At 39.9% G+C, this 21,721-nt stretch overlaps 1 protein-coding gene across 7 annotated transcripts in view; it reads left to right on the forward strand.

Moving 5' to 3' along the window:
- The window catches only part of SH3RF1 (SH3 domain containing ring finger 1), a 187,557-nt gene that overhangs the window by 153,905 nt on the left and 11,931 nt on the right, over nt 1–21,721 (forward strand). For all 7 annotated transcript variants that reach the window (XR_007151604.1, XM_047856355.1, XM_047856358.1 and 4 more), the window contains 4 exons: nt 6,982–7,157; nt 8,335–8,505; nt 10,937–11,196; nt 12,130–12,491. Coding sequence is in view for 6 of the 7 variants with exons in the window: in XM_047856355.1 (XP_047712311.1) it covers nt 6,982–7,157; nt 8,335–8,505; nt 10,937–11,196; nt 12,130–12,491 (969 nt within the window). In the remaining variant the exon portion in view is untranslated. The remainder of the gene's footprint in view (nt 1–6,981; nt 7,158–8,334; nt 8,506–10,936; nt 11,197–12,129; nt 12,492–21,721) is intronic.

Genomic DNA, 21,721 nt, shown 5'->3' on the forward strand with positions numbered 1-21,721 from the left:
TTCTGCTTTGGAGAGTTAGCACCATGCCAAGACTATAGTAGGGGATGACTGTTATTGATCTCATTATTGGTCTCTATTGAGGACCCTTGCAAGGCAGGCCTGTGGCATGTGCCACTGGTTTGTTCTCAGAATGCCTTGGAGGGCCTGGTTTGTTGGGTTATGGTTTCTCTGCTCTCTGTACCAGGAATAGTGAGACTTCTAGGCAGCTGGTTTGTTTTTAGGTTGTGGATTTTATATATGCTGTAAAGATTATGTTTCCTTCTGCTAGAATGCTTGGAGCCAAATCTGTACCCCCCTCCAACAAAGACCTCACAACATATTAGTACATTAGTCAAGATGTTTGCTCCGTCTAGTTTTATTGTCCTCATTTTCCTTTTGCCTCATTTTGCTTTGAAACAAGGTGGATATAAATAAATGTGGAGTTATTACCTAGCTTGACTTAGACGTTAGAAAACTTTTTATAGAGTTAACCATGTTCTTGTATTTAAATGGAAGTTAATAATGTTCTGGTTAGAGGTTAAAGTTGTATTTTTTTTTAAATGTTCCCAGAACGATTACAGCTTCTTTGATAGCACCACTGCTTGGTGCAGGAAAGGTTGTGTTGATTCTTCTGGGGAGAAGATGAAATTCATTTAACTTTTATTGATATGTGGTTTCCATGAGATTCTGTTAGCCCTGGGTGTTTTGACCAGAGCTAAGTTCCATAATTATCCTGCCCTCTTCATCTCCAGAGAAGACTCTCTCCTTTCCCTCCTTCTCTTCTCTCCCCAATACATACACAACCACTTGGTATTTCCCTTTCCAGATGACTACTTCACATGGAAAAATTCTAACATAATTTCTTAAGGGAAAAAGACTGCCTTTTCTGATCTTAGAAAAATTAATTAGTGGAAAAGACATAGAGCTGGCTGAATTTCATCCCTTATGGGCTGAAAATTTTACAGTGTAGTAAGTAAATGGCCAGTTGCTCTAAGCTGGAGGCAACTCTAGGGCAAATCAATGGGACGGGTCACAGGAGAACATGAATATACAAAAATTAATTTACATTCAACCATTTCATCCTAGGATTATATAAGAAAGCCTGCATGTTAAGCAAGCGAAAGGTTTATTAAACAGTATGTCTGCTGTGCCAATTCCATTTAATGAAAAACTAATTATAAACAGATCTGTCTGTCATCCCAGGAGATGTCTAGATCTCAAAGTCCCTGGTAGGTTGGCAGAAATGTTTTGGATTTAATATGTTAGGTTTAAATGAGAAAAAAATCTCAGTAGCATGTACCCTCTGTATCTTACATTAATCATGGCAAGTATCTTATTTAAAATTTGAAATATTTTCTAAGACATAGAGCACCATCACAGCAATATTGTATGCAGCTTGGTAGAGAGAAAACTATGCTTTTCATGGTGTGGATTTATTAGGTAATAAATGCCAACACTAGAATAGGAAATGAAAATTATTTCTAGTATTTTTATTATGAATTGAGACTTTCTAATCTTTCATGCAGAATGAACTTAGGATCATACTGTCCTATACATTTCACATGTAACAGTTAAAATGTTAGATATCTAATATTAGGAGCAAAACTGGCATTACATCTATCTAATTCAGACATCAGGATGTTAATAGTAGTGAGGGCTTTTTCCACAACTAATTTTGGGAAGGGAGGAGGGTGAGGATCTATGTTAGTCTTGTATTTTCTGCACAAGGGCAGAAAAACTTTCAAATAAGTGATTAATAATCCCTGATCCTCTGTACCAGCTGAGAGGTGTTTAGCTGCAAGATGTCATGAATTAGGCAGGTCAATAAAGGCCAGTACAGCCTGTGGCCAACTTATAAACAGATTGCATTCCAAAAATATGTAACCCTGACTAAAAAAATTGTACACCTAACACACATAGTGTGTGTCTGTGTGTATATTTAAAGAAGCAAATTAAATGATGTCTGGTTCTCAGGATAGCCAATATGTAATTAGTCCATTGGAGCCCATGATGGAAGGCTCAGCAGGACTTACTGATCCATGGGATCAGGGACGGGCTCTGCAAAGAGGGGAATGAAACTACCATGTCAATAGTTTGAGAGGGACAAGTTGAGGCTTTGGAATTGGTATGAGTTCTGAAAATCAGGATTAGGGATAGAATATGGTCAGAATGTTCATAGCAACAACAGAAAAGGACTCTAGTATCTCAGGAAACAAGACCTCTTGATTCATATCATATTGTCCTAAGGGAAGTTGAAGCACAGAATGTTTTCTTATTTGTGAAATACTCATTGAGGGTCTGTTAACTTCTCTCTGCAGAGCTGGGTGACAGTAATATAAAGATGAGTAAGACAGTTTCTGACTTCATGGTCTCATGAATCATAACAACAGCTTCTATTTATTGAGCTTCTGCAGTGCTCCAGGGCACTGGGAAAGGCAGCTTTACCTAAACTATTTCTAATTACAACTCCATCTCACAGATTGGTATATTGAGGCATAGAGAGCTTATGCAAAGTCAGCTAACTAACATAAGTATCTCTTCTTACAAATCAAATGTAGAACAATAAATCTATAATTTATGAGGGAAATTCCATTCCTGGAGAGATTTTTAAAAATTACCAAATTCTTAATTACATCTTTCCCTTTAGACATAATCATCTAAGCATCGATTTCTAGTATTTTTTTAAATATATTTTTAAATTTTATTCCTTTTTCTTCATAGCTGTACCCACAACTGACTGGCTTAATTCCAATGAGCATCCAGTTGAGACTTAAGACTTAGGGACCTTCCATCTCTATCTTAATTTTATTGAATTCTGATAACACTAAGTTTTTTTGTTTTGTTTTGTTTTTGTTTTTGTTTTTTGATCGCTGGTGTCAGTACTTCCACTTTTCTACTTCATGCTTATTGTCATAAAATAAAACCAGCTAATCACATAATTGCACAAACACTGCTGTAAGCAGGTGGTAATGCTGCTGAAATTGCTAACACTCCCGACTTGAGGAAGCATGATCATGCAGCAGCTTGAACTGTTCCTCCACCAGCCTGTCTACATGCGTCTGAGTTCAGTGCTCAGGCTGTTTAGAGATGTTGATGTGTAGGGTTGAAGGTGGGTTGTTTGGAAATCAGGTGTGAGGAAAAAAAGGATGCTGGGATTGGGGGGGTATTACAGTGGGATTTTCCCAGGGGACCCAGAGATGCCCAGAGTCTATCCTGCCCATCACTTTTCTACTCTGGGAGGTAGAAATGTATATGAGGGAAATGCACACTTAAAGAACAGTTGGAAAGAAAATGAATCCTTTATTGTCAGTTGTACTTGTTGCCCAAACTCCAATGCAAAGCACTTTACTGGTAAGGTGGCCTGCAGCCCTTGGCCCAAGCTTAAGACCTAATGGATCTTGTCACCTGTCTTTAGCCAGACCCAGACCTAACCACTCTTTGGTTGTATGAAAGGACACAAAGAGGAAAGAGCACCAGAGAGGAAGGGTATCACACCCATGCACTTGAACTTTTCACTCACAATGCTCACTAGAATTAGGCTCATCTGGCCTAGAATCCAGTCCACTTGGAGAGGACACTTCTTTTCTGGTGCTCACTCTAACGTAGAATGGAAATTGAGGACTGCCCTAAGACACTGGGCTGGGATTGGAATCTATGTTTATCTGCCCCCAAAGCCCATGCTTCTTCTGCTTTCAAGGTCAGTGGGTCAGGGAAACAGAGAACCTGGACATGGCAAAGTATGATCATTTCACATCAGCAGAACTGTTGTCCTGTCTTTACTGTTATTCAGAAATAGTAATTCTTGCCTCAGACCGTTACCGCATACTACAAACAGAAGATCTGAATCTAAAGAAACATAAGGAGGATGCTCATTTTTAATGGATATCAGAATAACATCTAGTTTTCTACACCAGTATTTCTGCAGCCCAGCCTATAGCTATAGACAGCTTTACTTTGATAACATAGACCTGCTTCATTTCCATAAAATAAAACTACAAGTGATGAGTACTTTTCAAAGTTCCTATTAATTTAGCACGCAATGTCTAGTGAAAATGACATTTAAGTGTGGTATTTGGTTCTGAACAGTATTAAGTTAACAAAATATTATTAGAAAAATGTGACCTATCCTTCTTGCAGGTCCATAGATGTTTTTTGCTGCTGGTGGAGAGTGCGCCTTGGCCTCTGGGGCCTGGGCTGGCCTGGACTGTGAAATAATAAGCAGGTCTCCAGGTCAGCTCTGGGTGAATGGAAGGCTGTGGTTTGCTCTGTAGAAATTTCAGGTCTTGCAGGATAGCAAACTGCCTGAAGCACAACACACAGTGGATTACCTTTTGAACTTCCACATCACCAGATTATTTCAGTTTAAGTTGTTTATAAAGCAACCCACAGAACTTCCTAGTCTGTCACAGCCTTGGACTCACCAGAGCCCTATCATTTTACCAACCCCACAGGGTGGAACAACATCTAAGAGTCTGATTTTAATCAGACTTTCTCTCTTTGGTCTTTGTGTGCATATATCCCAAGTACACATGCACACACAAATGCCTATTTCCCCAAAGATATGTAGCCCAACACTGCGGGAAAATCTTCCCAATTTTATTAAGACAGTCTGTGTTCCAACAACAGAAAAAGAGAGAGAACTACACTTTCTCTCAAGCACAGCCTTTGGGGTCTTTCAGAATATCCTCTTGTAAGCTGTACCTCAAATGACTTCTGACTTACTCTCTGTGAAAGGAATGTACATGAAACATTAGTTTACTGTATTTTTTAACTACAAGAGGTGACCTTATTTTACATTTTGTTAACAAAATGTGACATGTTTTTGTCAGGTCCGTAGATGTTGTTTTGCCTTTTTCTTCTTAGGGTTAATTTAGTTCAGCCTCTGTTTGTTTGTTTGTTTGTTTATTAACATTTATTCATTTTTGAGCCAGAGAGAGAGACAGAGCATGAATGGGGGAAGGTCAGAGAGAGAGGGAGACACAGAATCTGAAACAGGCTCCAGGCTCTGAGCTGTCAGCACAGAGCCCGACGCGGGGCTCGAGCTCACGGACCGCGAGATCATGACCTGAGCTGAAGTTGGACGCCCAACCGACTGAGCCACCCAGGCGCCCCAGTACAGCCTCTGTTTTAATAATGTTAAGCCATAACAGACAATTTTAATTTCCTTTCCTCTTGAAAATAGAATTCTACTTAGAGTGTGAAATGGAGCTTTTTGGTTCTGTGCCTTGGGTAGTATTTTAAGTAATTTCTAGGAGCAGTTTGTGTTGGGCCCCGTGTTGAGCACATGCACTGGTCTCCCCATTTCCATAGCCACGCTGTTTAGAAATCGGGCTTAGGAAGATTTAAGTGGAAATCGGTTGAATGGTAATTTTACAGTCTGCATATATTATCCTGAGTACAGTCTAGACTTGTTATCCTGCCCGACAAGCCACTGATGTGTTGTGATTACCAGTGAACTGCCCAGGTCACATGTACTGAGTGTTTTACCAGGATTATCTTTGTTTCTCTCTACTTTGTCACTGGGAGGAGACCTAGTGGACTGAATGCTTGACCTTCTACTGGTTAAAGGTTTTGAAGAATCTAAGGCCCAGTACAGGCAATTCCAGAGTTGTAACAAATCTTACGGCTGCCTGCCATGTTTTGCATGGACGATGTGAGCAACATTCATGCAGTTCTAACTTTTTGAACTGCCCTCTGCCTTGTCCAGGTTAGCACTCTGTAAGCAGCGCTGCGCCTCATTTATTTCTGCACTGAATGTTCTACAACACCTTCAGCTTCGGTATGGGAAAAATCCTTCCTGAAAGTCACTTCAGCAAAAAATTAAATTACAATGTGTGAAACAGTTGCAACATATGTCAGGAATTCTGAAATTTTTTCTGCGTAGTTTATTGTGTTTCCAGAACTGTGTACATTAATCGGCTAATCCGCAGATGAAGGAAGCAAATGTTGATGAGATGTGAATTTTTATTTAAAAAAATAGAAACAAAGTGACTGTTGTGAACGATGTTTAGAAATCATTGGATTTTTTGTGTTTATACACTGATATGTAGAAGCCATTTATGCTTTCCTAGGTGCATTCTTTAGTCTCCTTATTTCTCTTTTAATTCAGTTTTTACATCTAGTGGTTCAAAGATTTGGGGAGGGCGAGGTGGGGGTTCAGGCAAGTCTTTGTGTGCCTGTTTTCCCAGGAGTTTCAGTATACAGACCCTAAAGAATCATCTGGGGTTTATAGATCAGAAAGTAACAATTGCTCCATTGATTTTCAAAAGGCATGGAATCCTGTAGGCAGAACCCCATTAGTCTGTGCCCATAAAGGAACCAGCAGCTTTTCACTGGTTTACTTGTTAAAGATTACCAGGCTTGATAGTACTAAATTTCAAAAGCTGGCAAAGTTAAGAAAAGAATAAGCGAAAGTAGCAACAATTTCCCAGTGATTGTGGCTTGCTATTGTTTGGGCTGTTTGGAAACCAGGCATCAAAGGAAATTTTCTTCTGAGGGAATGGTTTGAGATATAGTGCAGCTAAATTGTTTTGTGTTGTGTTTAAGTTTCAAGTTACAGAAACAATCACAGATTACGTCTTAGCAAGCAGTGTGACATTATAGCTGCCCTCTTCAAAGGTGTTTGGATTCTTATCCAAGTCTATACTTAAAAATGCCATTAATCTTAAAATTACATGCAGTTGTTCTTTTTTTTTTTTTTCTTTCCCTCTTTCCAAGTGTCATTACGTACCTGTTTGCTGAAAAAGTTGCTGTGGCTCTAAGATCTTAAAGCAGAACAAGAGATGAGTTTTTTTGTTGTTTTTTTTTAAAGGAGGCTTTCATACAAAGTAGCCTGCTGGTTCTGCTCCCTGTGGATTCCATTAAAGTCTTTTCCTATGGATTCCTGATTCCTTTTTCCCTCCCACCTTCCATGAAAGATGTAAATAAATAATTCATTATTATTCTCTTTCTTTTTCTCCCTCTCTTCTCTTTCTTCTCTCTCTCTCTGTCTTCTCATACCAGACTATGAATCCTCCTCTTCCCCCACCCCCTCTACTGGCCTCCACACCTCCAGGCGCTGCTGCTGCTGCTGCTGCTGCTGCTGCTGCTGCTGCTGCTGCTGCTGCAGTGGGACCGAGACCCACAGTGGGACCCACTGACCAGATTGCACATTTACGGCCTCAGACTCGTCCCAGTGTGTAAGTGAGGGTGTCATTTATTACTGCTTTAAAGTTTATTTCAAACTAAGCCCAAACAGCAGAGGTAGAGAAACACCTTTCTGATATGAGCTGGTGACAGGCTTATGGCTCACCAAAGTGGTTTGTGTTCTGCAAACTTACACCCAGTCATGCATATAATTAGGAAACTGCTGAAACCAAATGGGCCCAATACATGAGCTCAGTAGGCAGCCATCCTGCTGAGTGGAGGCCTTTTACAGTCTAGGGAAACATAGTGTTTGCTTCTTCATAATATTATATGCACATAGTGCCGTCTTTTTGTACAATTCCTGTTTGAGCTTTTGGTCTCCATTTTCATTCCTTACATTAGGATACTAAGGAACAGGAAGGTATTTTCCACACAAATCAGATCTGGTGCAAATATGCATTGGAAAAGCTATAAGACCCAACCATAAGTATCCAGAAAAATCTAATTGTCTTGTTAACATTTACCAATGGCAGAATACAGCTAGATTTTTTTGGCTCCTACATCGCGTGATTTTATACATGGAACAGTTTAGAACCCTGGCAAAAACTATTGGTTAGCGTTACCTGCCTGGTTTCCATATGTTGGTGGCACAGTCACCTTGCACTGTGGGGTGGTTTTGCACTCTCTATGACCTGGACTTTTTTTTCCCTTTTGACTTTTTCAAATTCAGTATTTTTCCTGGCTGAGCATACAAAAGCAGGTGCAACCCAAGCCTCTAGGTTCAGCTTGTGTGTGGAAAGCAGCATGTTGTGCCTCCTAGCAGGATTTCGTGCCATATGTCCTCATGTGGGGCTACTTCCCACATCTTACCAGTGCTGTTTGAAGAGCTCAAGTTTCCCAGTGGGTCCCTAAACCCCAGCAGCAGGTTAGGCACTTTGGGAAGTGGCATTAATTCTTTCACACCCTGAGAATACCATTTGGTGGGATAGTCACCTTCACACTGGGGGGACCAGGTGGGCAGTTCTTAATCAGGAAGGCCTCTGTCTTTCCAATGTAGGCAGCAAAACCTCTTTCAATGGACAATTACCAATGCTACTTACAGGCTAAGTGTTATATTTTCTGTTTATATCTGTACAAAATATTCAAGACTTTGTACCAAGGAAGAGTTTTTGAGCATGCCAGGGTTTGTCTGTTACTCAGCCTGAAATCAAATATTCTTTTCTATTCTAGGTATGTTGCTATATATCCATACACTCCCCGGAAAGAGGATGAGCTGGAGCTGAGAAAAGGGGAGATGTTTTTAGTATTTGAACGTTGCCAAGATGGCTGGTTCAAAGGGACATCGATGCATACCAGCAAGATAGGGGTTTTCCCTGGCAATTATGTGGCACCAGTCACAAGGTATGGTTCTGAGTAAATGGCTTACTAAGTTCTAGACAGAGAAGCTTTGTTTTTTCCCATGGTTTTCAGCCTATCCAAGTTTCCTTCTCACACTATAATTATTGCCTGTTACCTAGCCAACATTTTAAAAACTCCTATCCATATTTGCTGAAGTCTCTTCTAACTCAAATTCTTAGATTACTTTTCACATGGGTATATGTGAAATTGTAGGTTTCTACCAATAAATGTACTGGGGTTTAAGTTATTTGTTTTAAGTTGTATGTGAGAAGATCCAACCAGTTTTGATATTTTTCTGTTCAAAAGTAAAAAATATCATGTTTAGTATAAACAAAAGCTATATTATTAACACTTACATGTTTACATAAGGCTTACTATATGCCAGGCAGGCAGATTTCTAAATGGATAACACATATTAATTCTGAGTCCTTAAATAACTCATCGATATAGTCACTATTATTATCCCCACTTAATAGATGAGAAAATGGAGGCATGGAGAGGTTAAATAACTTGTCTATGATCACACAGTGAAGAAGTGCTTAAGCCTATGCGTCTGGCTCTGTATTTATTCCAATAGCTTGGGGATTACCTCGGAAGCCCAACAATAATTTCTGTAATATAGTCAGAAATAAAATTCCTGAAATACGACATTGATCCTTCATCCTTCTCAATTAAGGGTGATTTTGCTCCTGAAGAGAATTTGGCAGTGTCTGAACACAGTTCTGATTGTTGCTGTGGAGGATGTGGGAGGAGGTTGCTATTGGCATGTAGTGCATAGAAGCCAAGGATGCTGCTAACTGTCCTGTATTACACAGCACAGCCTCCTGCTGAAAGGAATTATCTGACCCAGAATGTCCCTGAGGTTGAGAAGCCCTGTTATAGGATACTAGGAAGTAAGAGCTTTAATTATACAAAATTTTCTTTCTTTTTTCAAAATTTTCTTTATTTAAAGATAGTCTACCTTCTGGTCACTAAGGAAAGTAGCCTTAGAAACTGAATGGAAGGACCTATAATGGCATTGAGGGAGCCCCAGTTTTAGCCACTGGGCTTTTAATAAATGCTCTAGGTTTAACTGTGTTAAATCATTCCTCAAACACCCTGATTTTAAATAAATGGCTTAATGAACTGACATGTTTGTCAGCTGTTGGCCTTGATTTATAGGTTGGCCAGCAGCCTAATCAAATGAAAATCACTATTGTTGCAGATGGTGACAGAATGTTAGCTTTAATTTGACTTGCAGATTTTTAATCAATATAAACCTTCTTTTCTGTATATGTTAAAATCTACATTCAGGATCCAGAAAATGGCAGATAGACCTTCCCTGGCGAGGAAAAAAACAAACAATAAACCACCACCACCACAACAACTAAAGGAAATAAAACAAACCAAACCACAAAAAAAGACTAAATTAATGTAGGAAAGCAGTTTCATAACATTCAAAAACAAATTATTAACAGTCTCTGAAGAGATGCAATAAATTCTGTTATTTATCGTAGTAAATAAGGATGTTTGAGTTAATGAAGTTTTCTACTTAGTACAAAGTTACTATGTGTAGAATTGTTATTTAAACGAATTTAGAATATTAAAAAAATACATTATACAAAACTACATTGAACTAATTTAATTTAACTCAACCTGTAAATGTTTGTTTAGAGCTGGCTGTATCCTGATAACTGGAGGAATGTGGAAGAACCATTTCACACTGGGCCTACTTTCAAGGAACTTTTACTGAATCAGGAGTATTTAATACAGAATTTACATATTAAAAATGACATATTTTATAATCAAGGGCCGTAGAAGGAAGAAATTCACATGAAACAATAGAATCATACATAAGGTCTTAAGCCTAAGCCTTAGGCAAGGCTTCTTAAAAGGACAGGATTTGTGGACCTTGAAACATACATGAGATTAAGACAGGTCAAGAGTAGCCAGAGAGAACATTCTAAGAGTGTGTGCATGTGTGTATGTGCACACACATGCACGTACACAGACACTTCTGTGATGTAGAACTAGGAACAAGCAGGGAGAAGGGCAAAAACCATGAGAAAGCTATGCAAATGTAACAAAACTGCTAATGTTACTAGCAGCAATAACAAACAAATCAGCTTCTTTGAGAGCTGAAGCAGAAGAATCCAGGACCTTACAGGCAAGAGGTGTTGAGCCTTGATCTGGAAAGCCGAACCCAGTAACTGAATATTCTTGAGCAGCGTGCAGTGTATAATTTTCTATGACTAAGAATGTATTTCAAGACCTTTCTCTCCCTCAGGGCCATCTTTACTTTGAATTTGTGATTCTTACATTTTCTAAAAATTATTCCATTCATTCTTTAAAATGTTCTGTCTTAACGCCCTGAGTCATTTTTTTTGCATTTAATTGTTCTCTCTCCCATTTTGCTGATGGATTGGGCTTTCTGTCTGTGTTTCTGTCTTGGCAGGGCCGTGACAAATGCTTCCCAAGCTAAAGTCCCTATGTCTACTGCTGGTCAGACCAGTCGAGGGGTGACTATGGTCAGTCCTTCCACTGCAGGAGGGCCTGCCCAGAAGCTCCAGGGAAATGGTATGGCTGGGAGTCCCAGTGTTGTCCCCACAGCCGTTGTGTCAGCCGCTCATATCCAGACAAGTCCTCAGGCCAAGGTCTTGTTGCACATGACTGGGCAGATGACAGTCAACCAGGCCCGTAATGCTGTGAGGACAGGTAAGGAGGAGACCATACTGAAAAGTATCAGGAAGAGGGTTGCTTGCCTAGTACCAGATCCCTTATAACAGATGTTGAGAAGAGCAGATGTAATGTTAAAGTCATGAATAACATTAGGAATTAGAAGCAGGCACAGTCTAGTCAGTGGCACACTTCACATCTGCTTATTTTGGCTAAGCCTGTCCCCCACATGAATTCAAGCCTGATCTACAGATTGAAAATCTGAAAGAAATTAGGCTGATCCTGAGACTGTCAATAAGACTTGGAAATATGGCTTCTGCATTCAAGACCATACGAGCTCAAATCTCCCTGATGCCAGCCGCGTGACCACTGCATCATACTCCATGAACTAGTGTGCTGATGATTTCTGATGAACCTAATTCCAAGTTTGTTTTAAACCCAATGGGATCTTAAATACTTTTCTTCTTCTTATAGCACTGAAAACCTACCAAGAGTCTTGGGTAACGGTGATAGGGTAAACTTGTAAATTCTGTCAGAAAAACCAAAAGATGGAAGATGATTAATAAGAAAAGGAAGAATAATTTTATTTACTTGTTTGTTTGTTTGTTTGTTTGAAGAAAATGGAGAATAATTTTCAAAAGGCCTGGAGGCCAACCTAATCTGACACTGTAGAGTATCATCAAAGACCGGCTGTGTCCATAAATCTGTGGAAAGACTTTTTAACTGAACAGCCTGGGGTTATCGCTAAGTTTCCAGGCTCTCAGTGGACTCAAGGGCTGATCTGGAAGGAAAACAGTGTCTAAGGACCCAGCTAAGATTAAGTGCTTTTAAACCACTGTGCATCCATTACTTCTTATAAAAGTGCAATAGCAACCTTTCATTATGGTCTGATGCAGTGAAATGACTCATGGTTTGGTGAGTAGCATTTATTAGAAGGTCAAATTTTGCTGTTTTCTCTCCCATCACTACTAGTTGCAGCACATAACCAAGAACGCCCTACAGCAGCGGTGACGCCCATCCAGGTACAGAACACTGCCTGCCTGGGCCCTGCATCTGTGGGCCTGCCTCATCATCCCTTGGCCTCCCCACAACTTCCACCTCCAATGGCAGGCCCTGCCACCCACGTAGCTGCCATCAATATGGGTCGAGTCAATGCCCCCCTGGCTTGTGCTCCGACTGCTTCACTGACCTCTCTGAGCATCACCACCGCCTCTCTGGAGACTGAGCCCAGTGGTCGGACAGTGACCATTCTTCCTGGACTTCCCACCTCTCCTGACAGCGCATCATTGACTTGTGGGAACAGTTCAGCAACCAAGCCAGATAAAGATAGTAAAGTAAGACCAACGTCCTGTTCCCCTGCTTATGTTGTGTCCCATCCTAACTAATGAAAGGACTCGTTGTTGAACAATGAGTCCTTCAAGTGCTCACCATGTGTGAGACACTGCGCCCGTTGCTAGATTCATGTTTCTCTGCGTTGAAACACCCACTAAGTTGCAAGCCTAATATTGGATGTTTAGGGAGACCACAGTGAATAAGACTAAGTCACTTTTGTGCAGCTTACATCCTATGGAGGAGTTTCCTTTCTCCTTTAGTTACTCATTCTTTCATCATTGTGCTGTCCTTAATTCTTCCTGTTCAGTCAGTTCTGCAAAAAAGTATTTAATATACAAAGCAGTTGAAATCATTGATCAAAAAATGTTATTTGTGGATTTATTTTTCCTACAGCATATTAGATTATAATCAGCATGGATAGTTTTTCTCTTGACGTGAAATAAGGGTGAAAAGCTATTTTCTAAATCCATAGATGTTTAAAAAAGCTCTCATTTGGGGCTGAATTTCAAAGAAAATATAAATGGAAAGCTGTGTTTGAAAGAGTAACCTATGGTTGGGTTTGGAGACAGGTGGTTGGAGGCAAAGGAAATTGATGGTGATTGAATGTGAACAGAAATGTAAGAGGGATAACAAAGTCTGGATAATTGTACTATAATCAGATGAAGTGACAACCTGAGGAAAATATTGTATTTTCTTCAGTATTTCATGCATTTTCTCCTAAAGCTCTAGCCAGGTTCTGGGAAGCTCTAGGCTAATCATAAACTCTGAGCCACCTGGTTCAGTGGTATTGTATGTCACTCTATTTAAATGGTTAGGTAAGCCTGTAAATAGGAGTTTATAAGGAAATAAACTTTACAGCCTACTAAAAAGTTAATATTTAATTGTTAGGTTAACATGAACGTTTTTGAAAAAGATTGGTATCTGTTCAGTGTTTATAATTAACTACATTAAACTTGTACTCAAGCTGACATGTTCAACTTTGTCAAGATCTTTAAAGAATTGTTTTGTACTTTAGAATTTAAGGTTTTAGGATAGTGTGTCTCAGGGCCCTTGTCACTAACAGACTCTTCAGCTTCTTCCCTCCCAGGAAAGAATTCATTAAATCTGAGGCTTGAAAGGGACCTGTGCCAGAGAGAATAATGGCTCCCCAAAGACGTCCATAACTTAATCCCTGAATTTTGAGAATGTGTTTTCTTTTGTGGCAAATGGGATTTTATACATATGATTAAATTAAAGGTTTAATTGAGATGAGGGGATTATTCTACATTATCTGGGTGAACCCCATAAAATCACATGGATCTTACTGAAAGGGAGGCAGGGGGATCAGGTCCAGAAGAAATGTGGCATCAGAAGCAGAGATCAGTGATTCAGGGAGGGAGCCACAAGCCAAAAAATGCAAGAAGCTTCTAGAATCTGGAAAAGGCAAGGAAACAGATTCTTCAATAGGGCTTCTGTAAGGGATGCAGCCCTGCTGACACCTTAATTTTAAGACTTGATTTTTACCACAAAGTTTATGGTAATTCGTTATAGCAGCAACTAATACAGGACCTAATGGGCTATTCTGCTGAGTTCCTATCCTTGACAAATGGCCACTGGTCTCTGTTTGGACACCTTATTTGACCTTGAGTATCCTAGCTCCGAAGTGTGCCATGCCATTCTCTTTATTTTGAGGAGCTACATAGAAAGTATTGATCTCCTTTCTATATGATGCCTTGACTTATTTAAGAATTATCTTATTTTTTTAAGGCTACATTCCTGAAGTTTTTGTCACTGTTACTTATGTCACAGATTATAAATTTTCCTTCCTAAATCTACTACCTCATTTAGTGTTCTGGATCCACCAGAGAGAATTCTCCTGGTTGATATAAAATCAATAATTCCATAATTAACATGATTCAAGTGTCATTTAGTCTATACTCCTCCATCATGTCTATAAGGATATCATGGGAGAACTTATGAGATGCCTGTCAAAATCCAGAGGTCTTTTGCATTCTCCCATCCAAACTATTCCCTAGTCTCCCCATCATTTCAGCTATTACTCATGTTAGCAAGGGTCTCCTAGAGGAGTCTCTTCCTCAGTGTCAGAGACTTCCTCAGGAGTCTCTTCCTCAGTGTTCCTTTCATTTAATACACTGTTCTAGAATTTTCCAGACAGTCAGCAAAGAACATTGTTGTATTCTTTTTGAAAATTAGGATTACACATGCCCTTCTTGACCTTTTGAGTTGACCTGATCTCAGGCTCATCAGTATCTGTCAAAGATTATTTGCATTTTATGAAAAGAACAGTTGCATTTCAGCTGTGAATTTTCTCTGTATGCTGGGGTGATTCATCCTGGCACATAATTATTAAATCTCTAAACCCCAATATCTATACTCATTTCCCTCCTGTCAGCATTTGTTCTTTCTAGTCTGAAGATTATCCTTCTCTTTCTTCATACCTTCTGAGAACCACCATCCATCTCAAACAGCAGGTCTATATTTTTCCTGTTCTTGTTTCAAACATAACTTTAAGGTTATCCACCCCCCCCCCCTTTTTTTTTCAAGTTTAAGCTGTTATGGGCCATGATATGTTCTTTCTTATGGTCACTTCTCTTCATCTTTTTGTACTGAGTCCTTTAAAAATTTGAGCCCATTAGTCTGCTCTCTGGGAGATCACACTAGTGCCTATAGATGTCTCCACATTTTCATCTGCTCAGATAATTTACAGTTGTATGGTTAGAATATCATTCTGGAGAGCCCGCCCATTGCTCTTGAAGTATCTTTCCTTTTGAGTTTCAGGTCATGCATATATTTTCTCTGAACTTTTAAAATCAGTTCTTTTAAACTTTAGAGTTCAAATCTGACTGTAGCCAACTTCTCTTTGGGTGCTTACTTCGAAGTTTTCAATATTTCTGTCCACCATCTGAACCACTCCACTCCCTACCTGGTCTCTACTCTTCCCCCAGTTGATCAGAATTAGATCCAATGTGAGATTAAATTATGAACAATTCAAGAAAAATGTCTATCAGAGATTCTAAGTTTATAGAGATCCTAGTTTTTGTTGAGACTTCCAACAACTATCTAGATATTTGACAATTCCCTTGTTATCTCCATCTTCTTTCATCATTTTGTGATCAGCATCATCCATTTACTTAAACTCTTTAGATAGTGTGTGGTATATCTGCCAAACGATAGCTTGTCGATTTCCCTGTCCTTTTCTCTATGTGTAAATCGTCTGCAGTGAGCTACCTACCACTGATGTTCCACAGAGACATACAACTTTTTGATGTGCACACAGGACTATTGCAGCCCCTCTCCTAACTGAGTTATTCCTTTTGAACAGTATTTTATTTGGAATTCTTATCTCACAAAGTCTCAGAAGTGTGATTTTGTCCTTGACTTAAAAAAAAAAGTGTTTTTCCCCCCTCTGGCTCATTTTTGTCTGGTAACTGCATTCTGTGGTTTGATAAATAAGCATCTGAAACTATAATATATTTCCAAACATCATCTCAGTTACTTCTTGTTTGAAATCCTGGGCCTTTCTGTCATTGTTATTCTTCTTTCTATGAGATCCCCTATGTCTTCTACAGTTATCAGTTTAACAGCTTTATCTGAACATTTTTCTAACTTCATATTCAGTTTAAAGGCTTCATTATTTGAGTAGCTAGTCTCCAGGCAGATGTATTTCCCAATCCTTATGAGATGCTCATGTGTATGTATGTATACATGCACACACACACAATGTTTTATTGTGTTTTCTTACTATAAAATTGTTAAAAAATACATATTTATTTAAAAGTGAGAGAAAGTCTAAATATCCAAATAGAAGACCTAAGTATGATCTAAGATTTCAAAGGTATCCATTAATACTATGGTGTATATATGCTTTTTTTCCCCCTCATATACCAAAATACAGTAAATATTATTTTGGTACGTTAAGCTTCTATCCAGAAAATAAAATCTTTTTTTCCTGCACCAATTATTGGTTGTTCTTATATTCTCTAAGTTTTGTTAGAAAATATACTGACACATACTAAAAATTCTAAGAGTTTGAGTAAAAACATATTCAAATCAGGCAGCACCCACTCTATCAAGGAACCAGGGGCAAAAATTATGTAAAGGACACACAAAGCAGAGCAAGGAAGTTATTTGACTGGCTGTAATTTAAGTGGTTGCCTTATTTGGGGAAAGCCCAGTTGGCTGTTTGTGATTGGTTGTCCTTATAGGTTTTGATGTCCTTATTGGTTTTGAGGTGTTTACAGGCTTAGGGTTTGGTTTGCTAAGGGAGCTGCTAGGGCTTTAGAATCACCTCAGTCCTAATGGCCTCTAATTAAATCTCTAATGGTTTAATTAATTTTACAGTTTTAACCATCACATAGTAAAAGAGAAGAAACCATCTCTGAGGCACCACTTTATACCCCCACATGCTTCCATTTCCTTCCCCTACCTTCATAGTATAAGTTTTCCCTGACATATTCATTTATTTCCTTTACCAATTAGCAGAAGTAGGTATTGGTTCTCATGCCCTTTCCCATATTCTGGATTTGTTCCTAAGAGGTGACATTTCTACATGCGGGCCACAAAAAGGTCAACATTTAGTACCACAAACATCCCACCCCCAGAGTCCTACTGACTCCTTTCCTTAAGGAGCCAAGCACAGGTCTTCAAACAATTCGCTGTTTGAGGACCTTTGCTCTTATTCTTGGTTTTTTTAAGCAGAGGGTCCATCCAGTTTTTATTTTAATTTTTATTGTTTTTTTATTTTGCGAGCAAGAGAAGGGGAGAGGGAGAATCCTAAGCAGGATCTGCGCTGCCAGCGCAGAGCCTGAGGCAGTCTGCATCTCAGGAAGAGAGATCATGACCTGAGGTGAAATCAAGAGTTGGACACTTAACCAGTTGAGCCACCTAGGCATCCCCATCTAGTTTTTCAGTAGCCATTTTTGGGGCATCTGGCTGGTTCAGTCAGAGGAGCATGTGACTCTTGATCTCAGGATTATAAATTGGAGCCCCATGTTGGGTATAGAGATTACTTAAAAATAAAATCTTAAAAAAATAATAAATAAATAAATAAATACCTGTTTTCTTCTGTTCTGAACACTGTCCTAAAGTCCCTACTGATCACTTTCTTTGCTCGCATGATTTTCCTTCCTCCCAGTTCTTTTTCAACGTTTATTTTTGGGACAGAGAGAGACAGAGCATGAACAGGGGAGGGGCAGAGAGAGAGGGAGACACAGAATCGGAAACAGGCTCCAGACTCTGAGCCATCAGCCCAGAGCCCGATGCGGGGCTCGAACTCCCGGACCGCGAGATCGTGACCTGGCTGAAGTCGGACGCTTAACCGACTGCGCCACCCAGGCGCCCCCCTTCCTCCCAGTTCTTATTTCACTGTCCAAACCAAGTTGGTCTGTGAGCTTTGCCATTTCATTTTCTCACAGAGAAGTTATTGTCCATGTTAAGTGATCGGAGTCACATTCCTGCCCGTGCCAGCAGCTGGGATCCAGACCAGCTGTGGACAGTGCAGATGTGCACACAGTTTCAGAGTGACTCTTAGGTAGTGCAACCCGTAAGCAAACATATCTACTCTTATCACTCCATGGAGTAGATGTGCTTCTAGAGTTGTTGCCTATGCCGAACTCTCAGAAGAGAAGAGCAAAGGCCGGGTTATCCGACTTCCACCCCTTACTAGCAGTATGATTGTAGGCAAGCGTAGAGAATAATGGCAATGGGAATACTACTGATTCCTGTCGCATCAGGTGAGTGTGAGGAATAAATGGGGAAATCTTTATAAAAGCATTTAACAAGATTCTTGAACCCAGTGGTGTTTGATCATCAGATTTCACATGGCCTTTCCCCATCTCCATTCACTTCTTTCTTATTTTTTTTTTAATTTTTTTTTCAATGTTTATTTATTTTTAAGACAGAGAGAGACAGTATGAATGGGGAAGGGGCAGAGAGAGAGGGAGACACAGAATCGGAAAGAGGCTCCAGGCTCTGAGCCATCAGCCCAGAGCCTGACGTGGGGCTCGGACTCACGGACTGCGAGATCGTGACCTGGCTGAAGTCGGACGCTTAACCGACAGCGCCACCCAGGCGCCCCTCTTTCTTATTTTTTTAATGTTTATTTATTTTTGAGAGAGAGAGAGAGAGAGAGAGAGAGAGACAGAGTGTGAGTGGGGGAGGGGCAGAGAGAGAGGGAGACACAGAGTCTGAAGCAGGCTCCAGACTCCGAGCTTCCAGCACAGAGCCCGATGCGGGGCTTGAACTCACAAACTGCGAGATCATGACCTGAGCTGGAGTCGGACGCTTAACCGACTGAGCCACCTAGGCGCCCCACCATTCACTTCTTTAAAGAAGCCTTTCCTGGGTGCCTGGCTGGCTCAGTCGGTACTGCAAGTGACTTGATCTCAGGGTTTTGAGTTCAAGCCCCATGTTGGGTGTGGTACCTACTTAAAAAATAATAATAATTTGAAAATAAAAATTAAAAAAATTTAAAAGCCCTTCCTGAGCTCCCTGTCTCAGCACCCCTGGTCATTCACTCTCCTCTTACCCTGCTTTATTTTTCTGCAGAGCACCTGTTTTATAGCCATGTCTATGTCTCTGCTAGAGAATGTGAACCCCTTATTGTCTTATTCACTCTTGTATTCCCAGAACCTCACGCGTTGTTGGTTCATATTTGACATTCAGTTAATATTTGTTGAAAGAGTGAGTGATTATTATTAGACAATCATATGAATTAAGCTTTGGAGATGCCTTATCTAAGAATAGTGACTGATTGTTGGGAATATGACTGTAGATATTTGATGACAGTGTCCCGGAAGAGTATTTATCTTTTGCTTCTTTCTTTGTACATCTGAAGGCAAGGAGAGGAATAAAGAAGATTCAGTGGGTAGAATGTTTTCAGCTTCGTGAGTTGCTCAAATCAAATTTATTTTTGCTTGAGAAGGAGAACTCGAGGTTTCCCATTTTGTATTCATCCTCCATGATATGACTAATGGAAAGCTATTTAGTGATGTTCAGAAATTATTTTTACGTGTAGAAATTACTCTTTCTCATCATCTGGCAATTATTTTCTGAACCAAATAGTTGATCTTCTGAAGAGAAGATTATGGGTATAAAAACATTATTCCACCTAGGAATAATTTCTTGAAAAACCCACAGGAGAAGAATTATTAAGGTTCATGTTCAAAGATATGTCCCTTTTTCATGCATGTTAACACTACATTTGAAAAATTGCTGAAGTGTAGTCCTTATTAATTCATCTATAATTTTCATTTCTGCTGTTGGATTCTGAATAAAACAAAGGCACCCTTAGATGATAAGTGTCTGTGTTTGCAGAATTATCTCTCTCCAGCAGCACACTGTTCTGCTAACATAGAAAACATGAAAATATGGTATTAAAAGCACACTTGGGTGGAACTAGGGCAGCATCTTTTCCTTGTTAGTACCCCCACCCCGTACCCCCACACCCTGTCACAACACCTAATCCTTTGCCTTCTGCTCAGTGGGTAGTCGGCATCAGCTGATGATGATAACATATCTCTTAGAAGTCATTAAAGCAAGCTGTATTTAATGTGTTTAATCATTTTAGATGAACCAAGTCATCTTTCTTCTTAATCACTTCCCTGAGCGCCATTCAGTTAACTGAATTTTTCTGAGTGCCCAGAACTGAGCTTTTAAGAAACATCTGTAGCTGTGGCTTGCTGAGATTGTAATTTACCGCTGGACTTGATGTTCTCAGTGGATCTGTGGGGGTCCAGGGATTAGAGCGTGCTTTCCTCCATCATGGCAGGAATAGCTGGAAGTTGTGGCTGACTGCCCCCATAGAAGTGTAGACGTTATTTTTTCTCAGCTCATTTCTCGGCCCTCCAGACCTCAGGCTCCCTTAAAGAAGTATAGCTGTGGCTTTGGCAGGTGTTTGTTCGGCCCACTTCACCGCACATTGTATGATTTGAGAATTACAAAATGTCCTCTCTTATTCTTTGAGCCCTGGGACTCACTAAATCATCTCCCTTCCTCCCCCATCTCAGTCTCTTTCAGTCTTCGCCTCTTGGCTCAATAGATGCATCTTTGCATTAGGTACTGGGTGGATGGGGTCCAGGCATCAAGCAGGTAGTCCAAGTTTATAGGGTCGTTTATTGGAATGTATTAGTAGCCCCTTGGGAAATGAGAAGCTAAATAAATGAAGCAAAAACCTGCAAGGTGAGTTAAGGCCAGGCCTTGAAGAAAAATGCCAAAGAACCTTCCTCAGGCTGGGATGGGGAGAAGGGGGGTGTGGATCCAGTGTCTGGCTCTGCTCATCTGCAGCCTGCGTTGAGCTGTACAGAGATGACTTCAGCGCTCCCACCATCTTTCCCTGTCCCCCGTTTCCAACGCATGGGTTGGTTCATACTGTGAACAGTATTCTCTAAATGGGGCCTGCAGTTTCCTGGGATTCTTTTCCCCTGGAATGCTTTATCGTCATCTGGCTAAATCATTACTTTTGTCTCTTCCTTTTTCCTGCCGTTCTGTCTCTAATGGATCTGTGTTTTTATGGATTCAGACCCTTTTCCCCAAGGGATTTTTATGGAGTATGAACTAACTCATATTCTCAAGAAAAATTCCTCAGGGTTCTATCTCCATGTGGGCCCCTCAATTCTATTTCTCTATTAGTGGACCTTAGTGATTCCAGATTGCCTATAGTTTTCTGAAGAATTATTTCCCTCTGAAATGTTTCCATTCAGATGACTTGGTGATGTCATTGACATCTTAGTAAAACAACGTGAAATGATTGTTGTCTATGCTTGGTTGTCAGAAAGAACATTGACACAGGGTTTGGAAATGAAGAAAACCTAGCTCTAGGTCTGGTTTTCCTAGCAGTCCAAGGAACAAGAGTGTCAAAAGAGACAAGAGATTCTAGAGATGGTTTTTGTGGAGAAAGATGCTGGGGAAAAATTTTTTTCCTACTTTTGCTTGCAAAGAGACATAAAAATGTTTTTGATTATACTGCAGCTTTATTTAAAATTTTGTGGAGTTGTTTTGGCTTTCTAATCCAAGATATTCTTGCACAATAGAAATGGTTTGACTTCTGTCATTATTGGCTTATTAAATTTCCTCAAGGTGGTGACATCTGAGAACTGTTTAGTCCTTAACCCTGATCAAGACATTACTCTCCATAAATGATAAGAATCAAGTCTGTGGATGGAGAGTAAAATGCTCTATGGATGGAGAGTAATGTTTAGTTCAGCACATAAGAATTAGAGGTAGTATAGGCATA

This window comes from Prionailurus viverrinus, chromosome B1 (assembly GCF_022837055.1).
Source record: "Prionailurus viverrinus isolate Anna chromosome B1, UM_Priviv_1.0, whole genome shotgun sequence".
In the NCBI taxonomy this organism is placed as follows: domain Eukaryota; kingdom Metazoa; phylum Chordata; class Mammalia; order Carnivora; family Felidae; genus Prionailurus; species Prionailurus viverrinus.